The sequence below is a fragment of the Panulirus ornatus genome, chromosome 6 (assembly GCF_036320965.1).
Source record: "Panulirus ornatus isolate Po-2019 chromosome 6, ASM3632096v1, whole genome shotgun sequence".
Lineage (NCBI taxonomy): Eukaryota > Metazoa > Arthropoda > Malacostraca > Decapoda > Palinuridae > Panulirus > Panulirus ornatus.
Window position 1 is genome coordinate 33203617 of NC_092229.1, and position 17627 is coordinate 33221243.

General features: G+C 42.3%; 1 protein-coding gene across 1 annotated transcript in view; it reads right to left on the reverse strand.

Annotated features, from left to right (window-relative positions):
• The window catches only part of LOC139749149 (3'(2'),5'-bisphosphate nucleotidase 1), a 349490-nt gene that overhangs the window by 280947 nt on the left and 50916 nt on the right, over positions 1–17627 (reverse strand). Inside the window, exon 3 of the mRNA XM_071662786.1 lies at positions 1231–1324. Within this exon, the coding sequence (XP_071518887.1) occupies positions 1231–1324 (94 nt within the window). The remainder of the gene's footprint in view (positions 1–1230; positions 1325–17627) is intronic.

Below are 17627 nucleotides of genomic sequence, written 5' to 3' on the forward strand. Positions count from 1 at the left end.
ATGATAGTGCAATGTCTGCTAAGAGAGAAGAGGAGTTGCAGAAGCTTGTATGTTTTATGGTGTGTATAAGCATAGGTGATTGACAATAAATGCAAGTAAAAGTAAAGTAATGGCATTTGAAAGGAAACAGAGTGAAAGTATAGATCTTGAAAAGCCTTACAGAGTGAAACGAGAGAGTACTTAACTGTGTTATAGATTTGGGGGGAAAAAGACAGGAAGAAGTGAGAAAATTTAAGCAATTCAGGAGAGAAATCAGAGGTGTAGCATAAGTGGGAGGTTGTCCTGCACGGCCTACAGTGAATTACCACTATTCTGTTTGTTTCACTACTTACTCGGTGAGACAGAATCGGAGCTTCCCTAGGTGGGAGTATCTCCTGTTTCTAGCCCTAAGCAGCAGAAGGGTTTCTTGTTCTTCTGCCTAGCCTACTGAAAAAAGCCACCTTCAGTCAGTCATGTAGTCAGTCAGCAAGTCGATTGGAGAGACAGAAGTAGATGGGGAGAAAGCAGTACAAAGCAGAATAATGGAGGGTAGGGGTGTAAGTATAGAAGTGAAGATAGGATTATGAGACAGCATAGTCCTTCCATCCCTATGAAGCTAAAACATGGACATGGAATGAGTCACAAAAGTCAAGAATCCAAGGCATGGAAATAAGCTATTTGAGAGAAGCTTATGGTATGACTAGTTGGAATGAAGGGAGAAATGAAGGGGGTCTATGAGAGATGAGGTATGGCAAGGAAACAAAATGAATGAGTTGGTTTGGGCACGTTGAAAAAATGGAAGATAGGGAGTTTACAAGGACAGTGAGAACAAGTTCACCATTCATATGGGGAAATACAGTGGAAGAATACTGAAGGGAGAGATATGGTGGAAGAATGTGTGAAATGGTGTATGAGAGGAAGGCATGTAAAGACAGGGATAAGAGGAGACTTTTGCCATACCCCCTCTCTGGTAATGGTCATCAGAGATATAGACAGATGGATAGAAAGATATTTTGTTCCATCTAGAGACCCAAAGGAATGGGGTCAAGATAAGCAGGACTTCAATAGTTTAAGGTCTGGCTTAGGCTATTTCACCGAGAAATTTTCAATAAATTATTTCATACATGCACACATCCTTATTATCATGAAATCCAATAAATGGTTTCCTTCAATATCATCTACTACTCACCTCACTAACTCACTCATATATATTCTTTATAAGACTATCACACCCAAGTTAACAGTACTCACCTATAATGGTGATCTTCGGGAAGCATTTATTAAGCGAGCTTATAATACAGCGCTGTGCAGCCCTATCTGCCTCCGTTTGTAGATCCCGGGCACTCTGTGAAAAGATAATTTCAGCTGAACATGATGTAGGATATCTATGGAAAATAAACAGTACTATCAGTCACCTTAATTCTCTAATTCTAAAAATCATGAGTCTTTGTGGTTGTAAGAATAATTCCATTTTCTATTGAAAAACTTTTACACCACAGGAAAATCAAGAATGACATGTAACATAAGGGTCAAGAACGGCTTGAAAATGACTTGGGGTAAAGTTACAGGTTACTGTGAGGTAAAGGCAAAGGAAGGAGAACCATTTTTTTTTTTGAAGAATGAATTGAGAATGTGTGAAGAACTGTAAAGAAGTGAGTCCCAGACTGTTCTATATATTGAAAGTGTTGGATGACTGTTAGTGCTTATCTTTTTTATGTTCAAGGGTCCAGTCATGGACAAGAGTCCGCATCAAGGCCAAGCCTTAATTGAAATATAGAGATAATTATGAAATGCAAAAGGAAAAGACAAGGGAAAGTATTTACGAATTTTTGGAAGGAGCTGAGTGGGTGCATCAGCAAATTTTGATGTGAAGGGCTGAGTATTAGTGAAGGTTAATTTGAATGCAAGCATGGGTGATGTAGCAGTTAAGGTGTAATTAGGGGCATGGGGTGACAAGTGTTGTGAATGAAAATGGTGAAGTTTGCGAAGTTGTGTGCTGGAATAGGACTGATGACTAGGAGTACCTGGCACGAAAAAAAGGACATACACAAGCATTTGTTGGTGAGTAGGGAAGATGGTAAGCAGGCATTACTGGATTATGTATCAAGTGATAGGTTTGCTAAATAATGACTTTTGAATGTAAATGAGTTGAGAGGGGCAGCTGGAGGCATGATGAAACACTTCTTGGTTTAGGTGAGGGTGAGGGTTTAGGAAAAATGGAAATGATATGGACGGGTAGAGGTTGGTGAAAAAGAGTAAGCCTTGATTGAAAAGAGATTTGTGTGAAGAGATACCAGGAGAGACTAAATGAAGAAAGGCAACAGTTGTGAGTAAATGAAGCTAGGGGAATGGGAGAGGAGTGTGAGGTATGAAGTATGTGTCATGTATAAGGTGAGAGGTGAGCAAATGTAGAAAGCATAGTGAGTGGTGGGAAGAGAAGGTAAAGTTGTTAAAGAAAGAGAAGAGAGAGTTATATGGGCATTACCTTCAGGGAAGGAGTGTGAATGATCAGGAGACATGTAAGAGAAAGTAGCTGGAGGTAAAGAGAAGGGTGCAGGAGCTAAAAAAAAAAAAAAGAAAAAAAGAGGGCAAATGAGAGGTGGGATGAGAGGGTATTGGCAAACTTCAATGTGAATAAGAAAATTATTTGGAAGAAGGATAATAATGTGATTAGAAAAAACAAACAAATGGGAGCATCAGAAGGGAACAAATGGGAAAGTGGCAACAGGCAAGGAAGGGGTGAAAAGGAGATGGAGGGAGTATTCTAAAGGACAATTAAAAGTTAGATGATGAGGTGGCAGATGTGGGGTGTTCGGGGTGGGGAGGCATACGTCATAAAATAGTTGTGGCAAGCAGTATGGTGAAAAAGGACGAGATAATGAATTCCTTCTAAATGAAAAAGTGTAGAAAGTGCATGAAGTGGATGTGATTGCAAATGAATTTCTGAAGAAAGGAGAAAGCTGTTTTTGATTGGTTAGTTAGGATTTGTTATGCTTGTGTGGTTGAGGGTAAGGTGCTAGAGGACTGGCAAATTTGCTGTATAATGCCAGTGTATAAAGGCCATGAGTACAAAACTGAATGTACAATCAGAATGGTAACGTTTGTCCCTGGGGTAGGGGAGAAAGAATCCTATCTCCATATTCCCCACACGATGTAGGAAGCAACTAAAGGAGGCAGTAACAGGGGGCTGGACCCCCCCCCCCCCTTCTTGTATTTCACCTTCTAAAGTGCTCATCCTCCTAAAAGGCTCATACTAAGGTATCTAAATGAGCATGAATGTAACCAAGATGAGAGCATAGGAAAGACAAGAAGCATTTTTTTTTTTATTTTTTATTATACTTTGTCGCCGTCTCCCGCGTCTGCGAGGTAGCACAAGGAAACAGACGAAAGAAATGGCCCAACCCCCCCCCCATACACATGTATATACATACGTCCACACACGCAAATATACATACCTACACAGCTTTCCATGGTTTACCCCAGACGCTTCACATGCCTTGATTCAATCCACTGACAGCACGTCAACCCCGGTATACCACATCGCTCCAATTCACTCTATTCCTTGCCCTCCTTTCACCCTCCTGCATGTTCAGGCCCCGATCACACAAAATCTTTTTCACTCCATCTTTCCACCTCCAATTTGGTCTCCCTCTTCTCCTCGTTCCCTCCACCTCCGACACATATATCCTCTTGGTCAATCTTTCCTCACTCATTCTCTCCATGTGCCCAAACCACTTCAAAACACCCTCTTCTGCTCTCTCAACCACGCTCTTTTTATTTCCACACATCTCTCTTACCCTTACGTTACTCTCGATCAAACCACCTCACACCACACATTGTCCTCAAACATCTCATTTCCAGCACATCCATCCTCCTGCGCACAACTCTATCCATAGCCCACGCCTCACAACCATACAACATTGTTGGAACCACTATTCCTTCAAACATACCCATTTTTGCTTTCCGAGATAATGTTCTCGACTTCCACACATTCTTCAAGGCCCCCAGAATTTTCGCCCCCTCCCCCACCCTATGATCCACTTCCGCTTCCATGGTTCCATCCGCTGCCAGATCCACTCCCAGATATCTAAAACACTTCACTTCCTCCAGTTTTTCTCCATTCAAACTCACCTCCCAATTGACTTGACCCTCAACCCTACTGTACCTAATAACCTTGCTCTTATTCACATTTACTCTTAACTTTCTTCTTCCACACACTTTACCAAACTCAGTCACCAGCTTCTGCAGTTTCTCACATGAATCAGCCACCAGCGCTGTATCATCAGCGAACAACAACTGACTCACTTCCCAAGCTCTCTCATCCCCAACAGACTTCATACTTGCCCCTCTTTCCAAAACTCTTGCATTTACCTCCCTAACAACCCCATCCATAAACAAATTAAACAACCATGGAGACATCACACACCCCTGCCGCAAACCTACATTCACTGAGAACCAATCACTTTCCTCTCTTCCTACACGTACACATGCCTTACATCCTCGATAAAAACTTTTCACTGCTTCTAACAACTTTCCTCCCACACCATATATTCTTAATACCTTCCACAGAGCATCCCTATCAACTCTATCATATGCCTTCTCCACATCCATAAATGCTACATACAAATCCATTTGCTTTTCTAAGTATTTCTCACATACATTCTTCAAAGCAAACACCTGATCCACACATCCTCTACCACTTCTGAAACCACACTGCTCTTCCCCAATCTGATGCTCTGTACATGCCTTCACCCTCTCAATCAATACCCTCCCATATAATTTACCAGGAATACTCAACAAACTTATACCTCTGTAATTTGAGCACTCACTCTTATCCCCTTTGCCTTTGTACAATGGCACTATGCATGCATTCCGCCAATCCTCAGGCACGTCACCATGAGTCATACATACATTAAATAACCTTACCAACCAGTCAACAATACAGTCACCCCCTTTTTTAATAAATTCCACAGCAATACCATCCAAACCTGCTGCCTTGCCGGCTTTCATCTTCCGCAACGCTTTCACTACCTCTTCTCTGTTTACCAAATCATTTTCCCTAACCCTCTCACTTTGCACACCACCTCGACCAAAACACCCTATATCTGCCACTCTATCATCAAACACATTCAACAAACCTTCAAAATACTCACTCCATCTCCTTCTCACATCACCACTACTTGTTATCACCTCCCCATTTGCGCCCTTCACTGAAGTTCCCATTTGCTCCCTTGTCTTACGCACTTTATTTACCTCCTTCCAGAACATCTTTTTATTCTCCCTAAAATTTAATGATACTCTCTCACCCCAACTCTCATTTGCCCTTTTTTTCACCTCTTGTACCTTTCTCTTGACCTCCTGTCTCTTTCTTTTATACATCTCCCACTCAATTGCATTTTTTCCCTGCAAAAATCGTTCAAATGCCTCTCTCTTCTCTTTCACTAATACTCTTACTTCTTCATCCCACCACTCACTACCCTTTCTAATCAACCCACCTCCCACTCTTCTCATGCCACAAGCATCTTTTGCGCAATCCATCACTGATTCCCTAAATACATCCCATTCCTCCCCCACTCCCCTTACTTCCATTGTTCTCACCTTTTTCCATTCTGTACTCAGTCTCTCCTGGTACTTCCTCACACAGGTCTCCTTCCCAAGCTCACTTACTCTCACCACCCTCTTCACCCCAATATTCACTCTTCTTTTCTGAAAACCCATACAAATCTTCACCTTAGCCTCCACAAGATAATGATCAGACATCCCTCCAGTTGCACCTCTCAGCACATTAACATCCAAAAGTCTCTCTTTCGCACGCCTGTCAATTAACACGTAATCCAAAAACTCTCTCGCCATCTCTCCTACTTACATAAGTATACTTATGTGTATTTCGCTTTTTAAACCAGGTATTCCCAATCATCAGTCCTTTTTCAGCACATAAATCTACAAGCTCTTCACCATTTCCATTTACAACACTGAACACCCCATGTATACTAATTATTCCCTCAACTGCCACATTACTCACCTTTGCATTCAAATCACCCATCACTATAACCCGGTCTCGTGCATCAAAACCACTAACACACTCATTCAGCTGCTCCCAAAACACTTGCCTCTCATGATCTTTCTTCTCATGCCCAGGTGCATATGCACCAATAATCACCCACCTCTCTCCAGGAAGTATGTTTGAGGAAAACCTGGATGCTCTGGCTCTCAGTGAAACAAAGCTCGAGGGAAAAAGGTGGATGAATGGTTTGGAAATGTCTTATAGGTTGGTGAGAGGACAAGAGCTAAGGAATGAGAAGCACTACTACTGGAGCAGGAGTTAAGGGAGAGTGTGATAAAGACTAAGATAGTAAATTCTCGATTGATGTGCGTAAAAATGAAAGTGGACAGCAAAAATATGGGTGATTATTAGAGCTTAAGCACCTGGCCATGAAAAGAAAGATCATGAGAGGCAACTGTTTTGGGAGCAGCTGAGCTAGTGTGTCAGCAGTTCTGATGCAACATACCTATTAGTGATGGGTAATATAAATGTGAAGGTGAGGAATGTGGGAACAGTGGGAATAATTATGGGGCATGGGGAGGAACAACTTGTGGAGTTGTATGCTGAAAAAGGACTGATGATTGGGAATACTTGGTTTAAAATGAAGGATATACACAAGTATACGTGAGCAGGCATTTTCGGATTACTTATCAATTGACAGGCACGTAAAAGAGAGTCTTTTAAATATAAATGTGCTATGAGCGGCAGCTGGTGGAATGTCTTATCACTATCTTGTCGGGGCAAGGGTGAAGATTTGCAGAGGTTTTTGAAAAAGAGGAAACAATATCAGAAAAGATAGTGGTGAGAGTGAGTGAGTTTGGAAAGGATACTTGTGAAGAAATACCAACAGAGATTGAGTGCAGAATGGCAGGTGAGAGAAAATGAAGCAAGGGTAGTGGGCAAGGAATGGGAGATATTTAGTAAAGCAATGCTAGAATATGCAAAAGATTAATGTAGCATGTGAAAGGCGGAAGGCAGACAGATTAGAAAGGGTAGTGAGTGAAGGATAGAAGAAGTAATGTTGCTAGTGAAAGAGAAAAGAAAGGTATTTGGGCAGTACCTACAGGGAAGGTACACAAATGTTTAGGAATGTACAAGAAAAAGCTAGAGGAGGTCAAGAGGAAGGTGCAGGGGTTGAAAAAAAGAGAGCATATGAGTGATGGCATGAGCGAGTATCAGTAAACTTTAGGAAGGATAAATATGTGTTTTGGAAGGAAGGAGGTGAATTACATGCAAAAGTCAAAAGAACAAATGGGGACTTTCGTGAAGGGGGCAAAAAGGGAAGAGATAAGAGGTAGTGGTGATCTGGAAAGGAGATGGAGTGAGTATTTTGAAGGACTAGTAAATGTGTTTGATGAGCGAGTGGCATATATAGAGTGTTTGGGTTGGGGCAGTATGCAAAGTGAGAGAGTTATAGTGTGGTTTGGTGAACAGAGAAGAGGTGTGAAAGCCTTGTGTGAAATGAAATGTGGCAAGGCAGCTGGAGTTTATGGTCTTGCAGTTGAACTTATTAAGAAGGGAGTTGACTGAGTTGTTGACTGGTTGGTAAGGATTATCAATGTATGTATGGATCATGGTGAAGTGCCTGAGGATTAGCAGAATGCATGTATAGTGCCATTGTATAAAGGCAAGGGGGATAAAGGTAAGGGTTTAAACTACAAAGGAATATTTTTGTGCAGTATATCTGGTAAGTTGTATGGGAGGGTACTGAATCAGAGGGTGAGGGATATTAAACAGCATCAGATTGGGGAGGAACAGTGTGGTTTCAGAGGTTGTAGTGGATGGGTGGATCAGGTGTTTTCTTTAAAGAATGTGCGTGTGAGAAATACTTAGAAAAACATGAATTTGTTTGTGGTATTTATGGATCTGGAGAAAATATATGATAGGGTTGATAGAGACACTTTGTGGAAGGTCTTAAAAATATATGGTGTGGGTAGAAAATTACTATAAGCAGTGAGAAATCTTTATCCGGAGCTTGTGCATGAGTAGGAAGGGAGGAGAGTGAATGATTCCAAATGAAGGTTGGTCTGCAGCAAGGGTGTATGATGTCACAATGGTTGTTCACTTTGTTTATGGACAAGATGAGGGAGGTAAATGCAAGAGCCTTGGAGAGAGAGGAGAGCATGCAGTCTGTGGGAGATGAGAAGGCCATGGGAGTGAGTCAGTTATATTTGCTGATGATACAGCACTGGTGGCAGATTTGAGTGAGAAGCTGCATAAGTTGGTGACTGAAATGGGAGGTGTGTGAAAGGAGAAAGGTTGAGAGTAAATGTAAATAACAGTTCAGTAAAGTGTGTGAAATGAATAAGTTGAGAGTTAACGTAAATAAGAGCAAAATTATTAGGTTTAACAGTGTTGAGGGACAAGTTTAGTTGAAGTCTAAGTTTGAATAGAGAAAAATTGTAGGAAGTGAAGTGTTTCAGATGACTGAGATTGAACCTAAACAGCAAAAGGAACCATAGAAGTGGAAGTGAGTCACAGACTGGAGAGGGAATGAGGATTCTGGGAGTGCTGAAGAACGTGTAGAAAGAAAGAACGTAATCTGGGAGGGGAATATTAGTAAAGGTTAAGGGAATTACACTCCTAACAATATCAAATGGATGCAAGGTATGGGCTATAGGTAAGGCTGTGCAGAGGAGGGTGGATGAGATGGAAATCAACTGTTTGAGGATAAAAACTAGTGTGAAGTAGTGTGTAGCCATTAGCATTCCTTTTACAAACTGCCCAGGGTCGAGCAAATAGGTTCGACTCTGGTTATAAGAGTCGGTCCACAGTCAACCTAGCTATTCATCCACCCCTTGGGGTTGGTCGGAAAAATGGGTACTGAACTCAGGAGAGGAAATATTCATATTTCATATTATATAAATCTTTCATACTATTTGCCATTTCCTGCATTAGCAAGATAGCGTTGAGAACAGAGGACTGGGCCTTTGAAGGAATATCCTCACCTGGCCCCCTTTTCAGTTCCTTCTTTTGGAAAATTAAAAAAACGAGTGGGGAGGATTTCCAGCCACCTGCTGCCTCCCCTTTTAGCCGCCTTCTACAACACGCAGGGAATACGTGGGAAGTATTCTTTCTCCCCTATCCCCAGGGATAACACATACATACATATACATATATACACATGTACATTATCATACTTGCTGACCTTTATATCTATGTGGGAATTTGGTAGTTCAGATAATTATATTCCAGACTATCATTTATCATTATCATTATCATCAAACTTAATCGCTGTTTCACGCATCAGCGAGGTAGTGCTAAGAAACACGAAGAATGGCCCATCCACTCATTTACACATATATATATATTTATTTATTTATTTATTTATTTATTTTGCTTTGTTGCTGTCTTCCGCGCTTGCGAGGTAGCGCAAGGAAACAGACGAAAGAAATGGCCCAACCCACCCCCATACACAATGTATACACACACACGTCCACACATGCAAATATACATACCTATACATCTCAATGTACACATATATATACATACACAGACACATACATATATACCCATGCACACAATTCACACTGTCTGCCCCCATTCACTCCCATCGCCACCTCGCCACACATGGAATACCTTCCCCCTCCCCCATCATGTGTGATAGGTAGCACTAGGAAAAGACAACAAAGGCCCCATTCATTCACACTCAGTCTCTAGCTGCCACGCAATAATGCCCGAAACCACAGCTCCCTTTCCACATCCAGGCCCCACAAGACTTTCCATGGTTTACCCCAGACGCTTCACATGCCCTGATTCAATCCACTGACAGCACGTCAACCCCGGTATACCACATCGATCCAATTCACTCTATTCCTTGCCCTCCTTTCACCCTCCTGCATGTTCAGGCCCCGATCACACAAAATCTTTTTCACTCCATCTTTCCACCTCCAATTTGGTCTCCCACTTCTCCTCGTTCCCTCCACCTCTGACACATATATCCTCTTGGTCAATCTTTCCTCACTCATTCCCTCCATGTGCCCAAACCATTTCAAAACACCCTCTTCTGCTCTCTCAACCACGCTCTTTTTATTTCCACACATCTCTCTTACCCTTACATTACTTTCTCGATCAAACCACCTCACACCACACATTGTCCTCAAACATCTCATTTCCAGCACATCCACCCTCCTGCGCACCTCCTCGCAACCATACAACATTGTTGGAACCACTATTCCTTCAAACATACCCATTTTTGCTTTCCGAGATAAGTTCTCGACTTCCACACATTCTTCAAGGCTCCCAGGATTTTCGCCCCCTCCCCCACCCTATGATTCACTTCCACTTCCATGGTTCCATCCGCTGCCAGATCCACTCCCAGATATCTAAAACACTTTACTTCCTCCAGTTTTTCTCCATTCAAACTTACCTCCCAATTGACTTGACCCTCAACCCTACTGTACCTAATAACCTTGCTCTTATTCACATTTACCCTTAACTTTCTTCTTTCACACACTTTACCAAACTCAGTCACCAGCTTCTGCAGTTTCTCACATGAATCAGCCACCAGCGCTGTATCATCAGCGAACAACAACTGACTCACTTCCCAAGCTCTCTCATCCACAACAGACTTCATACTTGCCCCTCTTTCCAAAACTCTTGCATTCACCTCCCTAACAACCCCATCCATAAACAAATTAAACAACCATGGAGACATCACACACCCCTGCCGTAAACCTACGTTCACTGAGAACCAATCACTTTCCTCTCTTCCTACACATACACATGCCTTACATCCTCGATAAAAACTATTCACTGCTTCTAACAACTTTCCTCCCACACCATATATTCTTAATACCTTTCACAGAGCATCTCTATCAACTCTATCATATGCCTTCTCCAGATCCATAAATGCTACATACAAATCCATTTGCTTTTCTAAGTATTTCTCACATACATTCTTCAAAGCAAACACCTGATCCACACATCCTCTACCACTTCTGAAACCACACTGCTCTTACCCAATCTGATGCTCTGTACATGCCTTCACCCTCTCAATCAATACCCTCCCATATAATTTACCAGGAATACTCAACAAACTTATACCTCTGTAATTTGAGCACTCACTCTTATCCCCTTTGCCTTTGTACAATGGCACTATGCACGCATTCCGCTAATCCTCAGGCACCTCACCATGAGTCATACATACATTAAACAACCTTACCAACCAGTCAACAATACAGTTACCCCCTTTTTTAATAAATTCCACTGCAATACCATCCAAACCTACTGTCTTGCCGGCTTTCATCTTCCGCAAAGCTTTTACTACCTCTTCTCTGTTTACCAAATCATTTTCCCTAACCCTCTCACTTTGCACACCACCTCGACCAAAACACCCTATATCTGCCACTCTATCATCAAACACATTCAACGAACCTTTAAAGTACTCACTCCATCTCCTTCTCACATCACCACTACTTGTTATCACCTCCCCATTTGCGCCCTTCACTGAAGTTCCCATTTGCTCCCTTGTCTTACGCACTTTATTTACCTCCTTCCAGAACATCTTTTTATTCTCCGTAAAATTTAATGATACTCTCTCACCCCAACTCTCATTTGCCCTCTTTTTCACCCTCTTGAAATTTTCTCTTGCCTCCTGTTTTCTTTCTTTTATCTTTCTCCCAATCAATTGCATTTTTTTTTTTGCAAAAATCGTCCAAATGCCTCTCTCTTCTCTTTTACAATAATCTTACTTCTTCATCCCCCACTCACTACCCTTTTTTAATCAACCCCCCTCCCCCCTCTTTTCATGCCACAAGCATCTTTTTCGCAAGCCATCACGTTTCCCTAAAAACCAAAATTTTTTATTATTTTTATTTTTGCTTTGTCGCTGTTCCTTTTTTTGGGGAGGGGGGGGGAAAATTCCTTCCCCCAAAACCCAACATGACCACCTAACCCCAAACCCAACATAAACCCCCTTTCAAAAACCCAAAACAACCCCCTTTTAACCTTTCAATACAAAATATTAAATTTCCCAACAATTCCCCAAAAAAAATTTTTTCCAACCTTCCCTTTTTACCCCCCCCACAAAAAATCATTCCCCTTTCCCACCCAACAACACCAAAAAACCCCAAAAACCCCCCCCTTTATTTCCTTACTTTCTCCCCCAAATCAACCCCAAAAACCCCCCCATCCAAAATTAAAACCCCCCCAACCCCCAATTTACCCCCCAACCCCCCCCTTTTACCACGCAATCTTTACCCCATAACCAAAACCCCCCCAACTCCATTCCCCTTGCCCCGGTTCCCCCTCACCCTCCTTTTTTTTCCCGACCCCCCCCAACTGCTCAGAATCTTTTTCCCCCCCCATCCCCCCACCAAATTTAAAACCCCCTCCCCCCCCACCCCTTCCCCCCCGTTTTTCCCCTTTACCTTCACCCATTAAAAAACCCCAAAATTTTCCCCCCCCATCCCAAACTTTCTTCCCAAACCCCTCCTCCCCCCCCCTGCCCAAAAAAAAACCCCCCTCCCACACACCCCCTTTCTGCTCTTTTCAAAACCCCAAATCTTTTTTTTCCCCAAATCTTCCTTACCCAGGGGGAAATTAAAAGGGGTTTTTAGTTTTTAAAAAATTAAAACATAAGTGACCGTTTGGGGTTTTTAGAAGCGAAAATCCTCTGCATGACGGGTGTTATGAAAGGGAAATGATGGGATGTAGCTTTCTTAATCACTAGGGTTTAGGGCAAAATTTATCTTTTATCCCGTTCCAGACGTCCCTAGGGGGAAAAAGAAACACGATAATTTCCCCAAATGCACTTTATGTAAAAATCACATTTATCACGGGGGACACAAAAGAGAAATAAAAAGTCGGTTTTATATACATTAAAAAGACGAAGCTAGACCCATTTGGTAAAAAAGTGACTGTCGAAAAAAATAGCTTCTTCTTTTGATGTTATAACTGACTTATATTTCTTTTCTTGTGTCTCCCTGAAAATGTGGGTTATTACACGAAAGAAACAAATTGGGGGCTTATATGTTTCATTTTTCCCCATGGACTCAAAGGAATATCTTGATCAGAGCCAAAAATTGTAAACCTTTTCAATTGTAATTTTTTTTTTTTTTTTTTTTTTTCTTTTCGCTGTCCTCCCCCGGGTTTTCGGGAGGTTTCGCAAGGAAAAAGACGAAAGAAATGGCCCAACCCCCCAACACCTGTCAACACAAAGGGCCACACACGCAAAATACATAACCCACACACTTTTCCCTGGTTTACCCCAGACGCTTCAATTTCCTTATTTTAAACCCCGACAGCACGTCAACCCCCTGTTTTACCACATCGCTCCAATTCACCTATTCCTTGCCTCCTTTCACCCCCCGCATGTTCAGGCCCCATCAAAAAACCCTTTTTACTCCCCTCTTTTCCCCCTCCCCAATTGGGGGTTTCTCCCCTTTCCCGTTCCCCCACCTCCCCCACACATATATCCCCTTGGTCAAACTTTCCTCCAAATATTCTCTCCATGTGGGCCCCAAACCCCTTTAAAAAACCCTCTTCTCTCTTAACCACGCTTTTTATTTCCAACATCTTCTTTTCCCTTCGTTTTCTTTCTCGATCAAACCCCCTTTACACCAAAAATTGCCCAAAAAATCTCATTTCCCCCACATCCATCCTTACGCACAACTCTATCCATAGCCCCGCCTCGCAACCATACAACATTGTTTGGGCCCACTATTCCCTTTAAAATACCCATTTTTGCTTTTCCCCGGGGTAATGTTTTTTCGGGCTTCCCAAAAAAAAATTTTTCAAGGTCCCAAAATTTTTTGCCCCCTCCCCCACCCTAGGGTTTCCCCTTCCCCCTTCCTTTGGTTTTTCCCTCCCTGGGCAGATCCACTCCCCCGTTAAACTAAAAAAACTTTACTTCCCCCAGCCTCTCACCATTTCCCAAACCCCACCTCCCCAATTTACTTTTACCCCCAACCCTACTGTTTTCCTTTAAAAAACCTTGCTCTTATTGACATTTACTCTTTAAATTTCTTCTTCCACACTTTTCCCCAAAATCCGTCACCAGTTTTTGGCCCGTTTCTCCCTGAAAACCGCCACCCGCGCTGTATCATCAGCGAACAACCCAATGACTCACTTTCCCCAAGCTCTCTACCCCAACAACTTCATACTTTGGGCCCCTCTTTTTAAAACCTTGATTTACCTCCCTAACAAACCCCCTCCATAAAAAAATTAAACCCAAACCCTGGAGACCCTCACACACCCCTGCCGAAAAACCCCATTCACTGAGAACCAATCACTTTTTCCCCTCTTCCACACGTTTCACATCCCCTTTCATTCCCCGATAAAAAATTTTCACTGCTTTTTAACAACTTATGTATATATATATACATAAAAGGGGAAACAGAAGGAGTCATGCGGGCAGTGCTCATCCTCCTCGAAGGCTCAGATTGGGGTGTCTAAATGTGTGTGGATGTAACCAAGATAAGAAAAAAGTTGAGATACATAGAATGTTTGAGGAAAGGAACCTGGTTGTTTTGGCTCTGAGTGATACAAAGCTCAAGGGTTAAGGAGAAGAGTGGTTTGGAAATGTCCTGGGAGTAAAGTCAGGGGTTAGTGACAAGACAAGAGCAAGGGAAGGAGTAGCACTACTCCTGAAACAGGAGAGGTGGGAGTATGTGATAGAGTGTAAGAAAGTAAACTCGAGATTGATATGGGTAAAACTGAAAGTGGATGGAGAGAGATGGGTGATTATTGGTGCATATGCACCTGGGCATGAGAAGATCATGAGAGGCAAGTGTTTTGGGAGCAGCTGGGTGAGTGCGTTAGCAGTTTTCATGCACGACACGGGGTTATAGTGATGGGTGATTTGAATGCAAAGGTGAGTAATGTGGCAGTTGAGGGGATAATTGGTATACATGGGTGTTCAGTGTTGTAAATGGAAATGGTGAAGAGCTTGTAGATTTATGTGCTGAAAAAGGACTGGTGATTGGGAATACCTGGTTTAAAAAGAGAGATATACATAAGTATATGTATATAAGTAGGAAACATGGCCAGACAGAGTTATTGGATTACATGTTAACTGACAGGTGCGCGAGAGAGAGACTTTTGGATGTTAATGTGCTGAGAGGTGCAACTGGAGGGATGTCTAATCCTTAACTTGTGGAGACTAAGGTGAGGATATGTGGAGGTTTTTCAGAAAAGAAGAGAGGATGTTGGGGTGAAGAGAGTGGTGAGAGTAAGTGAGCTTGGAAAGAAGACTTGTGTGAGGAAGAACCAGGAGAGATTGAGTACAGAATGGAAAAAGGTGAGAACAAGGGATGTAAGGGGAGTGGGGGAGGAATGGGATGTATTTAGGGAAGCAGTGATGGCTTGCGCAAAAGATGCTTGTGGCATGAGAAGCGTGGGAGGTGGGCACATTAGAAAGGGTTGTGAGTGGTGGGATGAAGAAGTAAGATTGTTAGTGAAAGAAAAGAGAGAGGCATTTGGACAATTTATGCAGGGAAATAATGCAAATGAGTGAGAGATGTATAAAGGAAAGAGGCAGGAGGTCAAGAGAAAGGTGCAAGAGGTGAAAAAGAGGGCAAATGAGAGTTGGGGTGAGAGAGTATCATCAAATTTTAGGGAGAATAAAAAGATGTTTTGGAAGGAGGTAAATAAAGTGCATAAGACAAGGGAACAAATGGGAACATCAGTAAATGGGGCAAATGGGAGGTGATAATAAGTTGTGGTGATATGAGAAGGAGATGGAGTGAGTATTTTGCAGGTTTTTTGAATGTGTTTGATGATAGAGTGGCAGATATAGGGTGTTTTGGTTGAGGTGGTGTGCAAAGTGAGAGGGTTAGGGAGAATTATTTGGTAAACGGAGAAGAGGTAGTAAAAGCTTTGCGGAATATGTCAGCCGGCAAGGAAGCGGGTTTGGATGGTATTACCATGGAGTTTATTAAAAAAAGGGGGTGACTACATTGTTGACTGGTTGGTAAGGTTATTAAATGTATGTATGACTCATGGTGAGGTGCCTTAGGATTGGAGAAGAGCAGTATGGTTTCAAAAGTGGTAGAGAATGTGTGGATCAGGTGTTTGCTTTGAAGATTGTATGTGAGAAATACTTAGAAAAGCAAATGGATTTGTTTGTAGCATTTATGGATCTGGAGAAGGCATATGATAGAGTTTATAGAGATGCTCTGTGGAAGGTATTAAGAATATATGGTGTGGGAGGCAAGATGTTAGAAGCAGTGAAAAGTTTTTATCGAAGATGTAAGGCATGTGTATGAGTAGGAAGAGAGGAAAGTGATTAGTTCTCAGTGCATGTTGGTTTGCGGCAGGGGTGCATGATGTCTGCATGGTTGTTTAATTTGTTTATGGATGGGGTTGTTAGGAAGGTGAATGCAAGAGTTTAGGAAAGAGGGGCAAGTATGCAGTCTGTTGTGGATGAGAGAGATTGGGAAATGAGTCAGTTGTTGTTCGCTGATGATACAGCACTGGTGGCTCATACAGGTGAGAAACTTTAGAAGCTGGTGACTGAGTCTGGTAAAGTGTGTGAAAGAAGAAGGCTGAGAGTACAGTAGGGTTGAGGAACAAGTCAATTGGGAGGTAAGTTTGAATGGAAAAAACTGGAGGAAGTGAAGTATTTTAGATATCTGGGAGTGGATTTGGTAGCAGATGGAAACATGGAAGCGGAAGTGAATCATAAGGTTAGGGAGGGGGTGAAAGTTCTGGGAGTGTTGAAAAATGTGTGGAAGTCGAGAACGTTATCTTGGAAAGCAAAAATGGGTATGTTTGAAGGAACAGTGGTTCCAACAATGTTATAGTGTTGCAAGGCGTGGGCTATAGATAGAGTTGTGCGGAGGAGGGTGGATGTGTTGGAAATGAGATGTTTGAGGACAATATGTGGTGTGATCGAGTAAGTAATGAAAGGGTAAGAGAGATGTGTGTTAATAAAAAGAGTGTGGTTGAGAGTGCAGAAGAAGGTGTTTTGAAATGGTTTGGTCACATGGAGAGAATGAGTGAGAAAAGATTGAACAAGAGGATATATGTGTCAGAGGTGGAGGGAATGAGGAGAAGTGGGAGACCAAATTGGAGTTGGAAAGATGGAATGAAAAAGATTTTGAGTGATTAGGGCCTGAACATGCAGTAGGGTGAAAGGCGTGCAAGGATTAGATTGAATTGGAACGATGTGGTGTACCAGGATGGGCGTGCTGTCAATGGATTGAACCAGGGCATGTGAAGCGTCTGGGGTAAACCATGGAAAGTTTTGAGGGGCCTGCAAGTGGAAAGGGAGCTGTGATTTCAGTGCATTATACATGACAGCTAGAGACTGAGTGTGAATGAATGTGGCCTTTATTGTCTTTTCCTAGCACTACCTTGCGCACATGCTGTGTGAGGGGGTTTTCATTTCATGTGTGGTGGGGTGGCGACAGGAATGAATAAGGGCAGACAGTATGAATTATGTACATGTGCATATATGTATATGTCTGTGTGTGTATATATATGTATACGTTGAGATGAGTAGATATGTATATGTGCTGTGTGTGGATGTGTATGTATATACATATGAATGTGGGTGGGTTGGGCCATTCTTTCATCTGTTTCCTTGCGCTACCTAGCTAACGCGGGAGACAGCGCCAAAGTATAATGATAATGATAAACAAATATAAATTTTATCTATTAT